This window comes from Haematobia irritans, chromosome 3 (assembly GCF_050003625.1).
Source record: "Haematobia irritans isolate KBUSLIRL chromosome 3, ASM5000362v1, whole genome shotgun sequence".
Classification (NCBI taxonomy): Eukaryota; Metazoa; Arthropoda; class Insecta; order Diptera; family Muscidae; genus Haematobia; species Haematobia irritans.
The window spans coordinates 26,387,981-26,406,618 of NC_134399.1; the positions used below are offsets into that span (position 1 = coordinate 26,387,981).

The 18,638-nt window shown below is 27.2% G+C and overlaps 1 protein-coding gene across 1 annotated transcript; it reads right to left on the bottom strand.

The window, feature by feature from the left end:
- Positions 1–4,545: 4,545 nt before the first annotated feature.
- Obp19a (Odorant-binding protein 19a) lies at positions 4,546–11,742 on the bottom strand. The gene is made up of 3 exons (XM_075300268.1): positions 11,575–11,742; positions 5,311–5,478; positions 4,546–5,205 (listed from the first exon to the last, which is right to left on the bottom strand). The coding sequence occupies exons 1-3, from the start codon at positions 11,650–11,652 to the stop codon at positions 5,008–5,010; spliced, it is 444 nt and encodes a 147-aa protein (XP_075156383.1). The 5' UTR covers positions 11,653–11,742; the 3' UTR covers positions 4,546–5,007.
- Positions 11,743–18,638: the final 6,896 nt, after the last annotated feature.

The following is an 18,638-nucleotide window of genomic DNA, read 5'->3' on the forward strand; positions in this document are numbered from 1 at the left end:
ATCTCCCGAGTTTACTTCTTGGGCTTATACACGCAAAGAAAAAAAACGTTTGGAAAACGTGTACCGAAAACGTTTTTCTTTTGTTAGAGTTTTTTGAATTGCTTCGAAAATTTTAAACTTTTATCACCAAAAAAATTCGTTTGTTACAAAATTTTTATTTTTTCAATAAAAAAAGTTATTTTTGAAATAACAACACAGTCCATTTCGTTTATATCAAACACTGTTCTTTTCTGACTTTAGGTCTTTAATAAGACACATTTTACAGTTCAAAATTTAATATAGTACAATGTAATGTTGAACATTTTTTCGGAATCTTCCGAATATATCTGAAATATATGTAAAAAAAAAAAAACAAAAGCAAAAAAAAAACTTTGGCCGAAGCAGGGATCGAACCCACGACCCTTGGCATGAGAGTCGGACGTAGCTACCACTGCTCCACGGTGCCAAACTAAATGTTTGTTTCTGTTAAATAAACTTTGTTTATTCGGTTCGTGGGCGCCGCAAGCTATGCTATATAAATATAACTTATATGCATATTTATCTATTGATGACCATAACAGGTACATAGCTCAGTGGTTAGTGTGTTGGCTTACAATGTGCATGATCCGCGGTTCGATTCTCCGTCCAGGCGAAAGGTAAAAAAAAATTTAAAAATTTATAAACTTGTATAATTTCTTCTACATTGTTGGTATTACAGGAAAAGGTTTTAAGAACTAAAAATCCTCGTGGATGTGAGAAAGATGTGAGGGACAATGCAATTAGCATGAAAATAATGTTTTTTTTTTTTTTGAGCTAATCTTTATGAAATTGTTTTTTCATCCTGGAAAAGAATAAACGTTTATCACAAAAAGTATCTACTTTTCTTCCAAATACACTTCCTTACAGCGATAAGCAAATGAGAAACGAACTTTGTTTGTCTAAAATTTCGTTTGGGAGGAAAGAATTATTTTTTTGCGTGTAGAAACCGCAGTTTTTATTCAATTTATCTGAAATTGGAAATCTAGAGGTATGCAGGACCACAAATGCGTGTGCCAAAAATTGTGAGTATCGGTCCATATTTTGGTATAGCCCCCATATAGACCGATCTCCCGATTTTACTTCTTGGGCTTCTAGAATCCGAAGTTTTTAAATAGTTTATATAGAAGTTTTTTTTTTTTTATAGAAACCGCAGTTTTTATTCAATTTACCTGAAATTGGGAATCTAGAGGTATGCAGGACCACAAATACGTGTGCCAAAAATTGTGAGTATCGGTCCATATTTTGCTATAGCCCCCATATAGACCGATCTCCCGATTTTACTTCTTGGGCTTCTAGAATCCGAAGTTTTTATCCCATTTGTCTGAAATTGGAAATATAGAGATATTTTAGCACCATAAAGAGGTGTGCCGAAAATGGTGAGTATCGGTCCATATTTTAGTATAGCCCCCATAAGAACGATCTCCCGATTTAACTCCTTGGGTTTCTAGAAACCGTGTTTTTATCTGATTTGTCTGAAATTGTAAATATTCTGCTATTTTAGGATCACAAAAACGTGTATCGGATTAAGTTTTTATCGGTCCATTTGGTAATGCCTCCATATAGACCGACTTCACTTCTTGAGGGTGTAGAAGGCGCACTGAACATGAAAATTGCTTGAAACTCAATGTAAAATTTCCAGATTTTACTTCTACAGATTTAAGATTTTAAATCAAGACGTTATTTTATTCCTCTAAAACTCAAACAAAAATGGTTCTTATAAATCCAGAATCTGATATAGTCCTCATAGGTGAAATCTTTAAATTTATCTTCGGGAAGTGTCCTCAAGTCCTCAAGCCCTCCTGAAGTTTCAAAGGAAACCCTAATATTTGGTTCATGGTGGTGGGTATTTAAGATTCGGCCCGGCCGAACTTAGTGCTGTATATACTTGTTTTAGTTCTTAACATCTTTTTCTGCAAGACAAACGATATAGAAGAAATTATTCGATATTCTAAATTTTAACTTTTATCTTTCGCTTGGATGGAGAATCGAACCGTGGACCACACAGTTTGTAAGCCAACACACTATCCACTGGGCTACGTACCTGTTATTGTCATCAACAGATAATTATCGCTATAGCCATCGATACACAAGCAATGCAAACAGTCAAGCAGTTACATTTATAAAGCATAGTTTTCGGCGCCCATGAGCCGATGTAAAGAATGTTTATTTGACAAAAACATACCTTTAGTTGACCACCTTGGAGCAATGCTAAGCATGTCTGCCTTGCATAAATAGGGCCGTGGGTTCAATCCCTGCTTCGACCGAACACCAATAAGTTTTTTTTTATACGTATATTTTTACCTAAATATATGGCAGTTAACAACCATGCCCCCATATAAGCGACCCACATGTTTCAATTCTGGCTCTCTACGTATCGTGCGAAAAGTCCATATCGATTCGTAATTATTTGTAGACTTACCTATACATAACTTTTTTGTCTGATATATACCACGTATGGACTAACTCACAATTTAGAAAACGATGTTAAGAAGTTTTAAGATACATAAGATATGGATGACAGTCTTTCGTAGAAGTTTCTACGCAATCCATGGTGGAGGGTACATAAGATTCGGCCTGGCCGAACTTACGGCCGTATATACTTGTTAACATTTACTTTTAACGACCACCGTGGTGCAATGGTTAGCATGCCCGCCTTGTATACACAAAGTCGTGGGTTCAATTTCGACCCAACACCAAAAAATTTTTCAGCGGTACACTATCCAACCTCAGTAATGCTGGTGACATTGCGGAGTGTTTCAAAGCTTCTTTCAGTGGTTTCACTGCAATATGGAACGCCATTCGGACACGGCTATAAAAAGGAGGTCCCTTGTCATTCAGCTTAAGTTGGAATCGGGCAGCACTCAGTGATAAAAAAAGTTCACCACTGTGGTATCAAAATGGACTGAATAGTCTAAGTGAGCCTGATACATCAGGCTACCACGAAACCTAACCTAACCTTTACACTGAAAAAAAAAAACAGTGAACCCACCAGGAAGAAAATTTTTTGTTAATTTTAGAAAAACTTGAATATTTTTAGAAAATTTTAACTAAACAGTATACAATCGTCATGCCGATATCACAAAAATAAAGTAAATATTTTTCGACAAATTCAAGAAAATTTATTAGACATAATTAATTTTTTTTTTACTTGTTAAAGAAAACTTTGTAGTTTGAAGGAAAAAATTGGAGTTCAAAAATGCAAGAATGTCTTTATTGACATACGAAGTTCATGATGCACGCATTTTTGGTAAAATTTATAAATTTAAAGAAATAATGAACTAATTATACAATTATTTTTCGAGCTTTATGGACAGATATAGATTAAGGAACATGGTTAATAGAGCCATTGAAAAGAAAACGCCAGATACCAATCTATACACGCCTGGACTGTACATGTTTCGGTTCGGGCGAATGAACCTTTCCACAGCCTTTAGTATAGATCTGGCTGGGAGAGATAACAATAAGCATTGTTCGACTGTTCACCACTTAGGTGAATTCTAACAAATTAGCTTTCTAAAAATAAATTTCGTATTGTTGCATTACTATGTAACAAAACGAAATAAAAATAAGATTAAGGGACTTGTAAGTTATATGAAAAGATGATGTACAGTGGGAGAAAAGATGATTCAATTTGTAAGAGGAAATTTCCCAAATGTTTTCTCCATAAGGAGTTAGCATAAAGGGCCCAAAATTGAGTTATCTCTCCCAGCCAGATCTATACTAAAGGCTGTGGAAAGGTTCATTCGCCCGAACCGAAACATGTACAGTCCAGGCGTGTATAGATTGGTATCTGGCGTTTTCTTTTCAATGGCTCTATTAACCATGTTCCTTAATCTATATCTGTCCATAAAGCTCGAAAAATAATTGTATAATTAGATATAATGCATTTGGACGTCAATTGCCTGTTTCGGTATCCGGCTAACATCTAATATAAGAAATAATGAACTATTTTGTGAGAAGTACGAATTTAGTAAATCTTTTTGCTTAATTTGTGTATAATTTTCCTGTGTTTTAGTTCATTTACCTAACGTACGCAAAAAATTATTAGAGTAATGGAAACTTTCCATGAACAAAAATAAAGTTAAATTGGCTTTAGTGAAATAGAGAGTTCACTTTTTTTGAGTGTAACGACCACCAAATAGATTATTCCTTAAGATTTCTCCAAAAGAACTTTATCGTATGTGCAACAAAATGGGTGGAGGATCCCGGGAAAATAAATATTTGTGGAAAGACTTCCAATTTTTTTTTTGCTTGCAGAATTTAACGCTAACGAAAATTTCGTTAGCATAAATTGCAGTGCATTTATTTAAATTTCGTAAGAGGGACATACCGGCTTTCAGTAATCGAAAGATGACAAACTGGTCATTACTCAATAATTTTTTCAGTATTGGAGAAAAATCTAAAAATAATCCCAGGAAATAGCAATGAGCTGTCAAATTTGCTTTTCTTCGAACGAAGCCATGTGGATCAATGAGCTAAATCTAATTACAGACCTCAAACGACCCAAAAGAAACTAATGTTCATGTGTCCATTTGGGTATTTATTTTTTTTAATCATCCGTAAAATAATCATTTAAAATAAAATAATTTATCATTTATCGAATGGGTGTAATTTATAATAAATTATGATATGTTAATGTTGTTTTGTTTTTGTTTTTACTAAAATCTAAAATTAAGTAGACACGCACGCATACCGACCCTTTTCCATACGGCTAATCTTCTCAACACACGAAGAAGATGATGATGGTGCTTTCTCGGTATTTGCATGTAGTATATATTGTTTCGAATAAATATAGGACCTATTGCCTCTAATGTCTCAATCAGGCAATTATCACTAGGTAATAATTTATACATGTAAATACATACATACATATTCTATTTCCAATTTATTTACTTCCGAGGGTCTCTGTTGATGATGAATGTAGTAGATATATAGATTTACAATTAAATGGCCAATGTTGAATTTGTTGTGTTTGCTTTCGATATTTATTTAGGGGAATACAAATTTCGATATTTGACCTCTCAAACAAGTGAAAATTGCACCGGCTGCTTCACAGTTGTTTTTAATACCTACACCAGCATCTTTGCATGTGGCCAAACCGGCTTTGTATTCATCCTTGTAATGGTCGGGCATAAGGATATCAACCTGTTTCAATGAGGCTTCATACAAGAATTTTCCCTTTTTCATCTGTTGAAAAAAATTTTTAAATTAGCATTATTTATATAATGTAATGCAATTCGCTAAGAATTGTTTTTTTTTCGCATAAAAAAGAATTACAAAATATCATCTTACCGTTTGCATCATTTCTAAAATACAATTAACGTAGCATTTAGCATCCTTGTCATCGGGTAGAGTACCGGCCCTAATACCGTCAGCAATTTCCTTAGTTACCTTGGGAAATTTTGGAAAGCATACATCTCGCATAAGTCCACCTGCGGCCCACATCTGTTCTTCCGTTGCCTAAAAAGAGAAACAATAAATTGTTGAAATTAATCCACTACACTGAAATAGTTGAGCCCAGTTTTGTATCAAAAATTTTTCTTGAAATAAGAAAATTATATTTTATAAATCCAATGACATAATAAAAATAAATATAAAAGGGTGATTTTTAAGAGTCATAGGAAATTAAAAAAAAAAAAAACAGTATACCTACACACATATAAAATTCGCACAAAATGCATGAAATCTTTATTTGAAACGATTTTGAATTGTCAAACATTCACGGACAGTTTTTATACCTTACGCCATAGGATGGAGACTATACTAACTTTGTTATTCCGTTTATAAGACATCGAAATACCCCATACACCCATAAAAATGTAAACCCACCATAAAAGAAAACATGAGTTTATATAAGAAAATATTATCAAAATATTTTATTGCAAATATTTTATTAATTGCAACATGATACAAATAAATTAACATTTTTCTTCAATGCTTAAGAAAATTTCATATGTTGAAGGAAAGAATTGGATTTAAAAATTGTTAAAACGTCTTTAGCGCTATATGAAGCTCAAGACAGTCACAAGACAGTATAAGAAATACACAAAAATGTTTGCAAAGTTTTATTTCTATAGAAAATTTTTGAAAAATTTGATTTCTATAGAAAATTTTTGCCAACATTGTATTTCTATACAATATTTTGTCAACATTTTGTTTCTGCAGAATATTTTGTCAAAATTTTATTTCTATAGAAAATTTTGTCGAAATTTTATTTCTATAAAAATTTTGTCAATAATTTATTTTTATAGAACATTTTGTCAAAATTTTATTTCTATAGAAAAATTTGTCAAAATTGTATTTCTATACAAAACTGTGTAAAAATTTTATTTCTATAGAAAATTTTGTCAAAATTTTATTTCCTTAGAAAATTTTGTCAAAATTGTATTTCTATAGAATATTTTGTCAAAATTTTATTTCTACAGAAAATTTGTCAAAATTGTATTTCTATAGAATATTTTGTCAAAATTGTATTCCTATAGAGAATTTTCTCAAAATTTTATTTCGATAGAAAATTTTGTCAAAATTGTATTTCTATAGAATATTTTGTCAAAATTGTATTTCTATAGAAAATTTTTGCAAAATTTTATTTTTTAGAAAATTTTTGCAAAATTTTATTTCTATAGAAAATTTTTGCAAAATTTTATTTCTTTAGAAAATTTTTGCAAAATTTTATTTCTATAGAAAATTTTTGCAAAATTTTATTCCTATAGAAAATTTTGCAAAATTTTATTTCTATAGAAAATTTTGTCAAAATTTTATTTTTATAAAAAAAAATTTCAAATTTTTATTTCTACAGAAAATTTGTCAAAATTGTATTTCTATAGAATATTTTGTCAAAAATTTATTCTTTTAGAAAATTTCCTCAAAATTTTATTTCGATAGAAAATTTTGTCAAAATTTTATTTCTATAGAAAAGTTTGTGAAAATTTCAATCGTATACAAAATTTTGCCAAAATTTTCTCAAAATTTTATTTCTATAGAAAATTTTGCCGAAATTTTATTTCTATAAAAAATTAGTCAAAAATTTATTTCTATAGAAAATTTTGTGTACATTTTATTTCTATAAAAAAACCTTTTGGCGCTTTTGTCTACTTTTTTAAAACAGAAAATTTTCGCCCACTTCTTAAAAATAATAAGAATGAACTAGGAAACCTGTGGGAGAGACACTATTTTCAAACAGAGCAAGAAATGTGAAGCCTACATTGCACTAAAGCCATTTTAATTTTATTTTAGTTCATACACAGAAAATTTTTAAATTGGGTGTCTTTACATAGAAGAAAATTCTGCCAACTTGGCTTTAATAAGTCGCAAAAATTATTGAATATTAATGAAATCGTCTTTGAATTCGTTGACTTTTTGTAGCTTGACAAAAAGAAAAACATAAATTGAGTTTTGTATCCTAGTATAAAGTTTGAAAACCCTTAAGTCAAAGGGGAATTACGTCTTAAATGTATCCTTAGTATAATTCCTCGTTTCTTTGACTCGGAATTTTGGGTTTAAAGGTTTTCACATTTTATTTTTCCTCACCAAGAACCAGAGTTGATGAGGCAATCTCGCATAATGCATTTGCCTATCTGAAAATTTTATTTATTTTATTTGATTTTGTTTTTAAATCTATCACTTTGAAACATAATCAAGGATGTGTTGAATGTAAACCAACACTGAGAAAAAGCATGCCGGTTCCAAAGATTTTGTCTTTTGGTATTTATTCCGAGCCAAAGAAGCGGAGAATACAAGTAAGGATACTCTTAAGACACAATTCTCTTTTAAATTTGGGTTTTGTGTAGAAAAATACTCATAAGTGAATCTTATGGTTTCGATTTAAGTAAACTTCACCCATTTTTAAAAAAAATATGAACTATATGAACAATTTTAGTACAATTGTATACTTAATTTGTATAGAACTTTTTTTCCTCATTTTTAGTTCAAATCATTAAAATAAGCCAAAAATAAATAAAATAAGAAACATTTTCTAATATTTGGCAAAAGTTAACTAAAATGGACAAATTGTCGCGACCTAAAATAACGTTAACTAGGATATATAAAATTTCGTTGGTTCTTTTCTGGGGGTATTGTATACATTCTGTATCGTGGTGAAATTCTGAGTCTACTTCACAAATTTTCTAAAGAATTAAAATGTTAACAAAATTTTCTATAGAAATAAAGTTTTGACAAAATTTTCTATAGAAATAAAATTTTGACAGAATTTACTATAAAAATAAAATTTTGACAAAATTTTCTATACAAATAAAATTTTGACAAAATTTTCTATAGAAATAAAATTTTGAAAAAAATCTCTATAAAAATGTTGACAAAAATTTTTTATACAAATAAAATTTTTGAGAAAAGTTTTCGAAGAAATAATGTTTTGAAAATTTTTCTAAAGAAATAAAATTTTGCTAAAATGTTGTAAAGATGTAAAATGAAGACAAAATGTTGTATGGAAATAAAATTTTGACAAAATTTTCTAAAGAAATAAAATTTTCCTAGGATGTACAATTTTTGATAAAAATTTCTATAGAAATAAAATTTGGTAAAAATTTTCTATACAAATATTTTTTTTATATAGAAATAAAACTTTAACAAAATTGTCTATAGAAATAAAATTTTAACAAAATTTTAAAACAAAAAATAAAATTTTAACAAACATTTCCATAGAAATAAAATTTTTACAAAAATTTCTATAGAAATAAAATTTTGACATAATTTTCAATAGAAATAAAATGTTGACCAAATTTTCTATAGAAATAAAATGTTGACAAAATTTTCTAAATAAATAAAATTTTGACGAAATTTTCTATAAAATAAAATCTTAATAAAATTTTCTAAAGATGTAAAATTTTGACAAAATAAAATTTTGATAAAATTTTCTATAGAAATAAAATTTCACCAAAATTTTCTATAGAAATAAAATTTTGACAAAATTTTCTATAGAAATAAAATTTTGACAAAATTTTCTATAGAAATAAAATTTTGACGAAATTGTCTATAGACATAAAATTTTGACAAATTGTCTATAGAAATAAAATTTTAACAAAATTTTCTAAAGAAATAAAATTTTGCAAAAATTTTCTAAAGAAATAAAATTTTTTTTTAAAAAAATCTCTATAAAAATTTTGACTTAATTTTCTATACAAATAAAATTTTTGGGAAAAGTTTCCGAAGAAATAATGTTTTGAAAATTTTGATAAAATGTTGTAAAGATGTAAAATGAAGACAAAATGTTGTATGGAAATAAAATTTTGACAAAATTTTCTAAAGAAATAAAATTTTCCTAGGATGTACAATTTTTGATAAAAATTTCTATAGAAATAAAATTTGGTAAAAATTTTCTATAGAAATATTTTTTTATATAGAAATAAAACTTTAACAAAATTTTCTATAGAAATAAAATTTTAACAAAATTTTGAAACAGAAAATTAAATTTTAACAAAAATTTCTATAGAAATAAAATTTTAACAAAAATTTTTATAGAAATAAAATTTTGACAAAATTTTCAATAGAAATAAAATGTTGACCAAATTTTCTATAGAAATAAAATGTTGACGAAATTTTCTAAATAAATAAAATTTTGACAAAATTTTCTATAAAATAAAATCTTAATGAAATTTTCTAAAGATATAAAATTTTGACAAAATCTGAAGAAATAACATTTTCTATAGAAATAAAATTTCACCAAAATTTTCTATAGAAATAAAATTTCACCAAAATTTTCTATAGAAATAAAATTTTGAAATATTTTTCTATAGAAATAAACTTTTGACAAATTATTCCATAGAAATAAAATTTTGACAAAATTTTCTATAGAAATAAAATTTTGACAAATGTTTCATGAAAATAAAATTTTGACAAAATTTTCTTTGGAAATAAAATTTTGACAAAATTTTCTATAGAAGTTAAATTTTGACAAAAATTTCAATAGAAATAAAATTTTGACAAAATTTTCTAGAGAAATAAACTTTTGACAAAATTTTCTTTGGAAATAATATTTTGACAAAATTTTCTTTGGAAATAAAATTTTGACAAAATTTTCTATAGAAATTAAATTTTGACAAAAATTTCAATAGAAATAAAATTTTGACAAAATGTTCTATAGAAATAAAATTTTGACGAAATTGTCTATAGAAATAAAATTTTGACAAATTGTCTATAGAAATAAAATTTTGACAAAAGTTTCTATAGAAATAAAATGTTGACAAAATTTTCGATAGATATAAAATTTTCACAAAATCTTCTAAAGATATAAAATTTTGACTAAATTGTCTTAGCAGTGGCGATTTGATAAGGAAAATGTGGGTATTTCGGCCATTTTTGTCTATATCGGAAAACATATATATGGAAGCTATATCTAAATCTGAACAGATTACAACCACATTTTGCATGCATAGCTACAATGTTAATGATACTCCCTATGCAAAATTTCACGTTCGAATTGAAGCTTTAACATCTGAAAAATGGGGAAAATCGGGCGAAAGATATATGGGAGCTATACCAAAATATTAACCGATTTCAACCAAAATAAGCATGCATATCCAGAACCTTAATTTTTACTCCCTATGCAAAGTTTCAAGTAAATAGGGGTAAAACGTTGGTCTTTGTGGGTATATGAGTCTAAATCGGTCGAAAGATATATTCGGGAGATATATCAAAATCTGAACCGATTTAAACAAAATTTAGCAAGCATAGTTAGAATGTTAATTTTACTCCCTCTGCAAAATTTCACGTAAATCAGAGTAAAACTTTTGCCTCTGTGGTCATATTAATCCAAATCGGGCGAATTCTATAAATGGGAGTTATATTTAAATCGAAAAGATAATAAAAAAATCAATAAATGAGATTTGTGTTCCAATTTTAATTTTATTAATCATAGATTTAAAGCCTGATAGGTCGCCAAAAAATGTCTTTATTTCAAAGAAGCCGCATCTTTTGCTCGGTATCAATACCAATATCCTTAAGGGAAGGTCAAAATCTTTGGATCCAAGTAAACTTTTTGTTGAGTGTACAGTACTAGTTCAAAGAAATATTTTTTGAAATATTTTTTATTGTATGTAATTATTTTAAATGTAAATATTTTTATTTAAATGTAAATTGGTATAGTTAATATTTTATTTAAAAACGTAAAAACCATCAATCTGATGACAAAATTTTCAATTAAATGTTTAACTCGTAATATTTTTAATTATTAAATTTATATATTTCATAAATATATGTATTTTTTTTTAAATTTTAAATATTTTTATGTAAATTGATATAATTAATATTTTTTTATATATAAAAACTTTTAATTATTTTCTGTAAATTAATTTTTAATTTGATTAAAAATTTTATGTATTTTTTATTTCAATTTCAATCAATTTTTTAATTGGAAATATTTTGGCTATAGATAATCACATTTAGATGCCAATAACTCATTTTGTTTTTCCAAATATCCTTTCGGGCTGCTTATCAATATTTTCATATTGCATTTCCATAATTTTAGGGACACATAGTTTTTTTTATATAATTTATCATTTTCATGTCAATATCCATTAAGACAAAACTAGATTCACTTACACCACCAATGACATCCTGCACTTCAAAAATGCACACCATAACACAAATTAAAAAACTCAAACTAAGTTTAGAAACCATTTTTCTTTTTTAATAAATCAATAACAATATTTTCTTGGTTAATCCGTCTATGAGATATTTGATTGGTAAGAAGATTCGAACTCAATTAGATGAAATCAATCGTGAAACAAAAGCTTTATATGCAAATCATTTGTTATACACTTTACGGAAGATAGCTATAGGCGTTTGTATGTCAGTATGTTTACATCTATACCCCTATATTAATCTGTCTTTCCTTCTTTCTTTGCAGCTACATTCCCACAGATGTTTGAATGTCCGTCCACCTTTCGTATTGAAGCTGTTGACAGATTACATGAGTAACTCAAATTTAGGAACAATATTATAAGACAAAATGAAATTAAATTAAAATCTATAGCATGAAATAAAAACAAACATTTGGGTAACACGCATACATGCTAATAAGATTAGAAATGTATTGTATACTGGGGTGTAATGGAATATTTTGAGGGTTAACGGAAGTTTTAATTATGAATTTAAAAAATATGGTATGAAAAAATAGGGTATGATCTTAAGATCTATGTACATAAACAAAAAACAAGTATATACGGCCGTAAGATCGGCCAGGCCGAAGCTTATGTACCCTCCACCATGGATTGCGTAGAAACTTCTTCTAAACACTGCCATCCACAATCGAATTACTTAAGTTGCGGTAACGCTTGCCGATGGCAAGGTACACGCAAAAAAATAATTCTTTCCTCCCAAACTAAATTTTAGACAAACAAAGTTCGTTTCTCATTTGCTTTTCGTTGAAAGGAAGTGTATTTGGAAGAAAAGTATATACTTTATTCTATTCTTTTCCAGGATGTAAAACAATTTCATAAAGACTAACTCAAAAAAAAATTTTCTGGCTAATTGCATTTTCCCTCACATCTTTCTCACTTCCACGAAGTTTTTTTAGTTCTTAGCGCCTTTTTCTGTAATACAAACAATGTAGAAGAAATTATACGATTTTATAAATTTTAAAATTTTTTTTACCTTTCGCCTGGACGGAGAATCGAACCGCGGACCATGAAATTTGTAAGCCAACACACTATCCACTGAGCTATGTAGCCGTTATTGTCATCAATAGACAATTACCCATATAAGTTATATTTATATAGCATAGCGTGCGGCGCCCACGAGTCTATTTAACAGAAAAATACATTTAGTTGGGCACCGTGGAGCAGTGGTTGCTACGTCCGACTTGCATGCCAAGGGTCGTGGGTTCGATCCATGCTAAGACCATATTTTTTTTACATATATTCCAGATATGGTCGGAAGATTCCGAAAAATGTTCAACATTATATTCTACTATATTAAATTTTTACTATGAACTGTAAAGTGTCTTATTAAAAACCTAAAGTCAGAAAAGAACAGTGTTTGATATAAACGAAATGGACTGTGTTGGTGGTTCAAAAATGTTTTTATTGAAAAAAATAAAAATTTTGTACCAAACGAATTTTTTGGTGATAAAAGTGTTTTCAAAACGTTTTTTTTTTTTTCTTTGCGTGTATCTTAAAACCTCCTAACAACGTCTTCTTAATTGTATGTAAGACCATAAGTGGTAAATATTAATTCAAAAAAGATCGATCAAATACGTATATAATTCAGTTTGACAAAATTTTCTATAGACATAAAATTTTTACTTTTTTTTTTTTTTCTTGGTTATTTTTAGATCTGTTCTAAAATGGGCTTTCACAAAATTTTCTATAGAAATAAAATTTTCACAAACTTTTCTATAGAAATAAAATGTTGACAAATTTTTCTATAGAAATAAAATTTTAACAAAATATTCTATAGAAATAAAATTTTGACAAAATTTTCTACAGAAATAACATTTTGACAAAATTTTCTATAGAAATAACATTTTAACAAAATTTTCTATAGAAATAAAATTTTGACAAAATTTTCTATAGAAATAACATTTTAACAAAATTTTCTATAGAAATAAAATTTTGACAACATTTTCTACACACAAAAAAATTTTTTTCTGGTTCAATCACGAAATTAATTGGTCCAATTAATTTTTTAATTGAAATGTCTTCAATCACAGAAATGATAGTATCAATTAAAAAATTAATTGAAGGTCAATTAAAAAATTAATTGATCCAACTAAAAAATTAATTCATAATATTGATTTTTGTGATTGATTTTTGTTTCAATTAAAAAATTTGTTGAATCAATTAAATTTTTAATTGAATATTTTTTAAAACTCAATTAAAATTTTAATTGGAAAAATTTTCGTGAAATTTTTTCTGTGTATAGAAAAAAAATTTTAACAATATTTTCTATAGAACTAAAATGATAACAAAATTTTCTATAGAAATACAATTTTGACAAAATTTTCTATAGAAATAAAATTTTGACAAAATTTTCTATAGAAATAAAATCTTGACAACATTTTCTATAGAAATAAAATTTTAACAAAATTTTCTATAGAAATAAAATTTTAACAAAATATTCTATAGAAATAAAATTTTGACAAAATTTTCTACAGAAATAAAATTTTGACAAAATTTTCTATAGAAATAACATTTTAACAAAATTTTCTATAGAAATAAAATTTTGACAAAATTTTCTATAGAAATAAAATTTTGACAAAATTTTCTATAGAAATAAAATTTTAACAAAATTTTCTATAGGAATAAAATTTTGACAAAATTTTCTATAGAAATAAAATTTTGGTAGTTTATTTGTGGCTCGAGTGGCAACCAGAATTATGAACCAAATAAAATTTTAACAAAATTTTCTATAGAAATAAAATTTTAACAAAATATTCTATAGAATTAAAATTTTGACAAAATTTTCTATAGAAATAAAATTTTGACAAAATTTTCTATAGAAATAAAATTTTAACAAAATTTTCTATAGAAATAAAATTTTGACAACATTTTCTATAGAAAAAAAATTTTGACAAAATTTTTAGGCTCGAGTGGCAACCATGATTATGAACCGATACGGACCAATTTTTGTGTGATTGGAGATCGGCTATATATAACTGAAGACCGATATGGACCAAATTCTGCATGGATGTTAGAGACCATATACTAACACCACGTTCCACATTTGAACCGGATCGGATGAATTTTGCTCCTCCAAGAGGCTCCGGAGGTCAAATCTGGAGAACGGTTTATATGGGGGCTATATATAATTATGGACCGATATGGACCAATTCTGGCATGGTTGTTAAAGATCATATACTAACACCATGTTCCAAATTACAACCGGATTGGATGAAATTTGCTTCTCTTAGAGACTCCGCAAGCCAAATCTGGGGATCGGTTTATATGGGGGTTATATATAATTATGAATCGATATGGACCAATTTTTGTACGGTTGTTAGAGACCATATACCAACATCATGTACCAAATTACAACCGGATTGGATGAACTTTGCTTCTCTTAGAGACTCCGCAAGCCAAATCTGGGGATCGGTTTATATGGGGGCTATATATAATTATGGACCGATATGGACCAATTTTTGCATGGTTGTTAGAAACCCTATACTAACACCATGTACCAAATTTCAGCCGGATCGGATGAAAATTGTTTCTCTTAGAGGCTCTGCAAACCAAATCGGGGGATAGGTTTATATGGGGCCTATATATAACTATGGACCGATGTGGACCAATTTTTGCATGGTTGTTAGAGACCATATACTAACACCATGTACCAATGTTCAGCCGGATCGGATGAAATTTGCTTCTCTTAGAGGCTCCGCAAGCCAAATCGGGGGATCGGTTTATATGGGGGCTATATATAATTATGGACCGATGTGAACCAATTTTTGCATGGTTGTTAGAGACCATATACTAACACCATGTACTAAATTTCAGCCGGATCGGATGAAATTTGCTTCTCTTAGAGGCCTCACAAGCCAAATTTGGGGGTCCGTTTATATGGGGGCTATACGTAAAAGTGGACCGATATGGCCCATTTGCAATACCATCCGACATACATCAATAACAACTACTTGTGCCAAGTTTCAAGTCGATAGCTTGTTTCGTTCGGAAGTTAGCGTGATTTTAACAGACGGACGGACGGACGGACATGCTTAGATCGACTCAGAGTTTCACCACGACCCAGAATATATATACTTTATGGGGTCTTAGAGCAATATTTCGATGTGTTACAAACGGAATGACAAAGTTAATATACCCCCATCCTATGGTGGAGGGTATAAAAATATGACCAAAATATATCCAATTAAAAAGTTGAAAATGTAATCAATTAAAAAAATTACTGATACAATGTATTTTTTAATCAAATTAAAAAATAAAGTCAATTAAGAACATTATTCTAAAATTTTAATTAAAATATTAATTATACCAATTAACAATTTAATTAATCAAAAAAAAAAACATTTCCAATTAAAAAATAAATGAATATTTTATTTTGGAATATTTATTCATTGGTGGGACTCAAATCTAAAGAAAAATCCAACTATAATTATAAGCGGAAAGTTCATCATAAGCAAGTATAAATTCTAGTAAAATTACAAGGAAACTATATTATCTAAAGGAAAACTTATTAAAAAGAAATAAATAATAATATAATAAATAATTGATAACTTTAATTAAACAATTAATTAAATTTTTCGACCAAAATTAATAAAATTTTTAATTTAACTAATTAAAATATTTGAAATTGAAAGTGTCGCAAAAAATCAATTAATTTTTTTAATCATTTTTTTATTTCTAATTAATTCTGTGATTGATACTATCATTTCCGTGATTGAAGAAATTTCAATTGAAAAATTAATTGGATCACTTAATTTCGTGATTGAATCAGATTTTTTTTTTCTGTGTAGGTGCAATAAATATTTATGTAACCAATTTATGTTAAGTTAATTTTATTTTCGTATTTTAAATGAAATATAAATATCATTTAATTCAATTTATTTTAATGTAATTTAATTTAAGTTATGTTGTATTTATTAAATTTATTATAATAAAAATCAGTTTTATTATTTTTGGATTAAACTAACCAACAAAGGAAAAAATATATAATGAAAAATTAATAAAATTTATTTAAAAAATCGTTACACTCCAATGTGCAGTGAAATATTACTGTTACGATTACAATTTTGGGGCGTTCCAAGTAAATACAAATGATATCAATATCCCGTCATAATATCTAATATCCCCTTACATTATATGACAATAATTACACATGCTTAATTTGGTTATAAATATTTCAAGTACTTATGTGAAGAGGAATAACTTTCTTGCGAGTATTACGTATTAAAAAACACCTTGTGTTGTATAGATTGGGAACGAGGTATATTGGGAATGAGGCTAGTAAATGTGGCCAAAACTCTTTCTAAATAGCCTTAAGAGAAAAATCAAGAGCTTGAGGATTTACCAAAAAATAAATAAATAAAACTGACAATAAACACATAGACAATTTTTGATGGATTGGCGAAAGTTTTGTTTCGATTTTTAATTAAATGCCGTTTTTTAATTATATACCACGGTTGCCACAGTTGGTAGAATTCTACCAACTAAACGATAGGTTTTTTACTGTTTGGTAGAATTGTTTATGTTTTGGTAAATTTTCCAAAATATTCATTTCCAACTAAACGATACATCACAAAATTTTCTATAGAAATAAAATGTTGACAAAATTTTCTATAAAAAGAAAATGTTGATAAAATTTTTTATAGAAATATAATTTTGAGAAAATTTCCTATAGAAACAAAATTTTGAGAAAATTTTCTAAAGAAATAAAATTTTGACAAAATTTTATTTTTATAGAAAAAATTCTCATAATTATATACAAATTATAATTATATAGATTTTTAATTTCTATCATTTATATAGAAATGAAATAAAAAAAATTATTTCTATAGAAATTATAGAAATACAATTTCTATATAATTATTACTGTATAATAATAATTTATATATATTTATAAAAATTTTTGCTATAGAAATAAAATATTGTCAAGTCGTATTTCTACACCGAAAGAATTCTCTTCGTTAATTTTAAGAAGAATTCTTCATTAACTATTCTTCGTGAATTCTTCATTAAAATAACGAAATTTTCATTCATTTTCGTAAATTTTACGAATATACGAAACTTCTACGAAATATTCTACATTAACTTTTCTTCGTAAAAAGTTCGTACTTTTAGCGAAACTTTCTTCAAATTTAATGAATTTTGTGAAGAAGTTTTTACGAATATTTTACGAAACATTCTGCGTTGAAATGTCTTCATAAAAAGTACGAAACATTTTCTTAGAAATAACGAAGAAGTTTCATTGAAGTTGTAAAATTTCCGTTCGCGGCATTAAATTGTCTTTTATAATGTGCTTGAGTGTATTCCTTTATTCTATTTTTTATGCAAGTCTATGCTACTTCTCATTTGGGTGATAGCGCGCTATGAATAAAAGTGAAGCAATAAAACGACAAATTATTCAAAAACTTAAGATGTAAAGTAGTGATGTCATTTTTCACACTTGTAACTATAACCAAATGCACTTTCGACTATAATTTTTTTTCTAAAAGTTCAAACATTTTTGAAAAAAAAGTACGAAAGTTTTTCATAAAAAGTACGAAAATTTTTCATAAAAACTACGAAAATTTTTCATAAAAAGTACGAAACATTTTCATAAAAAGAACGAAATTGTTTCATAAAAAGTACGAAGATTTTTCATAAAAATTAAGAAGATTCTTCATAAAAAGTACAAATTTTTTTCGTACAAACTACGAAAATTTTGGAAGAACTTTTTTCGTAAAAAGTACGAAATATTTCGTACTTTTAATGAAAACTTTCTGTGGTTGTAAAACAATGACAAATTTCGTACTTTTAACGAAATTTTTCGTTCTTTTTACGAAGAAAATTCTTTCGGTGTACATAAAGTTGTGTTAAAATTAGATTTCTATAGCAAAAGTTCTTATAATTATAACTAATTTAATTATAATAATATAGCAATTTTATTTCTATAATTTCTACTTACTTTTAACGAAATTTTTCGTTCTTTTTACGAAGAAAATTCTTTCGGTG